The 3,755-nt window shown below is 52.8% G+C and overlaps 1 protein-coding gene across 1 annotated transcript; it reads right to left on the reverse strand.

The window, feature by feature from the left end:
* Positions 1-174: 174 nt before the first annotated feature.
* Positions 175-2,504, reverse strand: LOC107126263 (complement C1q tumor necrosis factor-related protein 1-like). Its single transcript, XM_015429805.1, has 2 exons — positions 2,462-2,504; positions 175-722 (listed from the first exon to the last, which is right to left on the reverse strand). Exons 1-2 carry the CDS (start codon positions 2,502-2,504, stop codon positions 175-177), a joined length of 591 nt encoding a protein of 196 aa, XP_015285291.1.
* Between the last annotated feature and the right edge of the window lie 1,251 nt (positions 2,505-3,755).

Here is a 3,755-nt window from a genome sequence, read left to right on the forward strand (position 1 = left end):
TAACTCAGCTTAGAGGGAACACCGGTGCAAGCATAAGGCCACTTACTCTACAGTAGCCCTACCATGTGTCTCTCGGATACCATGTAGGCAAGCGGATTTGCATCTGCCACCCGAGAGGTGAAACATCTGAAGAACATCCACCAGCCGCCGCGGCTTCGACCTGGAAGCCGCTCATTATTCCACGGCCGGCTTAATGAGATGTCCGTTGAAGGTGATGTAGACGTCAGACTCCTCACTGTAGATGGCGTTCTCCCTCTCCCGCTTGAACATCCGCACCCAGACCTCGTCCCCTTCCAGGAGGTCCAGCATGAGACTCTGGCTCTGCATGATGCTCCGTTCACTGGGCTGGGAGTAGAGGATGGCGGCCTGGGAGTCGTTCTTCATGATGTGGAGGTAGGTCTCCTTGTAGTTCCAGGTGTGGACGTTGAGGTTGAAGAAGTAGACCCCGGCCACGTAGCAGAAGAACTTCCCCGTGAACATGTTGAAGTGCTCGTAGAGGTTGACAAACTCGGTGTCAAACGTGACGTGCTGGTAGTAGTCCGAGCTGTGGAGGGGTTTGCGGCGGCCCACGGAGAAGGCCACGTAATACTGCTTGCAGGAGTTGCCCGGGGGGCCAAGCTGACCCTTTTGCCCTTTCCATCCATTTAGACCCCGTCGGCCTGGCTGTCCCGCTTTGCCCTCGGGCCCCAATAGCCCTTTGGGTCCCGTTTCTCCTTTTTCACCTGGGGATGCAAAGTGAGGTAAACAATAGGGGGGGACTTACCTTTGAAGACCACTATGGGTTGGGACCGAAGTTTCGTTTGGGACTGAAGTTTCATTCGGTATAGCTTTGGTTTTCGGTGCCCAGGAATTTTCTCCCTGATCTAGGAGGATGCAAAGTGAGGTAAACAATAGGGGGAGACTTACCTTTGAAGATCACTATGGGTTGGGACCGAAGTTTCGTTTGGGACTGAAGTTTCATTCGGTATAGCTTTGGTTTTCGGTGCAAGGACTCAGCTGTGGGATTTGGGGGATGATAATGAAGAGGACAGGGACACTGGGCATACGCAGAGTCAGGCCCGTAGCTATGGTGGGGCTTTTGGGGTCTCCACCCCCTTTCTTAAAGGCCCAGCCCCACAAAAAAATTCTCCTGTAAACACTTTTTTCAATCATTTAAAACATTTTTAAAAGGCATGCTCTCCTCTACGCAGAGTGGGGTGCTGTGGTTGACTAATTCCCGCACTGACTGAGCAAGGGGGTTTGAGTAGGTGACCTCTAGGATCCCTCTCTAAGGGTCAAGAAACTGGTCTCCTTTAAGAGAGTTTTTCTGCCTCCTAAGTGTTAGCTTTCTTTAATGTAGAATTCATCACCCCCACCTGCCGGCTTGTGATCAGAACTGTTGCTTAGACTGGCAGAAGTGATTAACTTGCAGCAGCTGAGAACTGTCGTCTAAAGTGATTGACAGCTTGCAATTTAGAGATCTGTCCGGGTAACAGCTTTCTACTGGCTCAACGGCTTTTCCTTCTGCGCTGAGAACTTCAGCCCCACCAGAAGAAAATCTGCCCCACAAGCCACAAAATCCTGTGCAGCGTGCCCTTCTCTCTCTACCACGAGAACACCAGGATGAGACCGGTTCACGGATCCCTGGTGAATCCCTGCTTCCTTGAACCTTGGTACTCATAGCTGGATGCAGTAATCTGGTCCATCAAAAAGCCGTGGGCCTGGTGGGGTGATACTGGGCCATATGGAAGTCTTACCTGTGGTCTCCCATCCATTTGTACACACACATTTCACCGGGAGGTGCAACAGTCGCCTTTTAAGGTCAACATGTCTGTGTGAAGTGAGCCATATTTGGGGGATAGGATTGCCAGGTCGCCCCTAGCCATTGGCAGGGGATGGGGGCTAGGGTTGCCAGATCCAAGTTGGGAAACTCCTGGAGGTTTGGGGATGGAACCTGGGGAGGACAGGATTTCAGTGGGGCACAGTGCAGAGGTCGATTCAGGGGGGATCGCAGTTCCCCCGGGTGAGGCGTGAGGGGGCGGGGCACACGACAAAGCCCCGCCCCTTGCTTCCGGCCGCCCTGCTTCCGGCCCTCATTCAGCCAGGAGGAGGCAGGAGAAGAGGGAGGGTAAGTGGCTTCCCCCCCGCCTCTCCCCACCCCTGCCTGCCTGGGGCCAGGGAGGGACTTGGCGGGGCTTCCTCGCACTCTCGCCGGCCTTGCAGGTCCACCGCCGGGCCCCTGATGTCAGGGGGTGTGGCACATGCTAATGAGTTATGCTAATGAGTTCCCCTAGCTCTTTTTCTATGAAACTACCCCTGGCACAGTGTCATAGAGTCTACCCTCTAAAGCATCCATTTTCTCTGTAGTGTGAAGATAGCTGTAATTCCGGGGGATCCCCGGGTCCCACCTGGAGGTTGGCATCCCTATATGGAGGAGGAGGAGGGAACCAGTTCCTCAGGCGGAGAATGGGCCAGGGCTCACCTTTCAAGATTGTGATGTCTATCGTGGGCCGCACTTTGGGCATCGAATAGCCGGAGTCGCTCGTCATCCGGATGTATCGGGAAGAGGTGATGGAGACAGGCTGCTCCGCGGAGTCACAGCATCGTACACAAGAACCCCTCCAGGTCTCCCTCTTCAGCGATGCTTTTTGTCCCTGCAGGAGGCTGGCTTTTGATGAAGAGACCAAGAAGAACACCAGAAGGACAGCACGCATCTTGGCCCGGTGGAAGAAGAGAGACAAGGACAGGAGGTTTTTTCTAAGGGAAAGAAACATCCGCATTTGTCCATAGAGCTTGTACCTGAGGAATAAGAAGTCCCGAGAACCTCTCGCTGACGATACGGGCTGCTCCTCTAGAGCCGCTCATCTTGAAGCCTGCTTTTTCCCCACCACCCCATCCTCCAGTCGATGTACCGATCCCTACACACACTTCCTTAAGCCCCAATGAACTCAATGCACTGTCAGTTTGCAAGACACGCTGTACTCCAGGGGTCTCCAACACGGTGCCCCTGGGCGCCGTGGCAGCCAACATTTTCCCTGGCACCCCATCAAGTGTTTTTAGAAAGTGGGTGGGACCAGGTGTGGCTTTTGCCCAGCAGGGCTTCTGATTGGCCATCAGAGTTCTGATCAGCTGTGCAGATTTTTACAAAGTTGCTTCGGCAGCAGCTGCCACCCCGTGGCAAAGGTCTTCACCGCATGACTGCATGTAAACAAAAATAAAATAAAATAAAATACGTTGAAACGATCTGAAGAAGTGAGCGGTGACTCACAAAAGCTCACAGCCCACCACCACTTTTGTTAGCCTTTAAGGCGCCACTGGACTCTTACTCTTTTCTATCTTTAAAACAATATGTTGATTTTAAAAGCCATTCGGTGAAATATTGAAGAGTTGCTGTTAGATTTGGGCAGAACCGCGCTCCCTGACTTTGTGGTTCACTCCGCCTCCTTTGGCGGCCATGTTGTGGCTAGCTCCACCTCCTGAAGCAGCCGTTTTGTGGTTGCGCCCACCACTCAATGTCAGAATTCCAAACGCGCCCACGGGCTCAGAAAGGTTGGCGACCCCCTGCTATATTCCTTTTTAAGACTGTACAAACTGTAGCCTGGGGTTCCTCAATTATGCCCTGAAATATCTTTTTGGGGCAACTGGCCCGGCCCGTACCTACAGTGGGTCTTTTGGGGGCTCTGCCCCCTTTCTTAAAGGCACAGCCCCACACTAATTTTTCCCATAAATGCTTTTTTCAGTCATTTAAAAACATTTTTAAAGGTGTGCACTCCTTT

The sequence above is a fragment of the Gekko japonicus genome, unplaced genomic scaffold (genome assembly GCF_001447785.1).
Source record: "Gekko japonicus isolate JY-2015 unplaced genomic scaffold, Gekko_japonicus_V1.1 scaffold1096, whole genome shotgun sequence".
NCBI classification, from domain to species: domain Eukaryota; kingdom Metazoa; phylum Chordata; class Lepidosauria; order Squamata; family Gekkonidae; genus Gekko; species Gekko japonicus.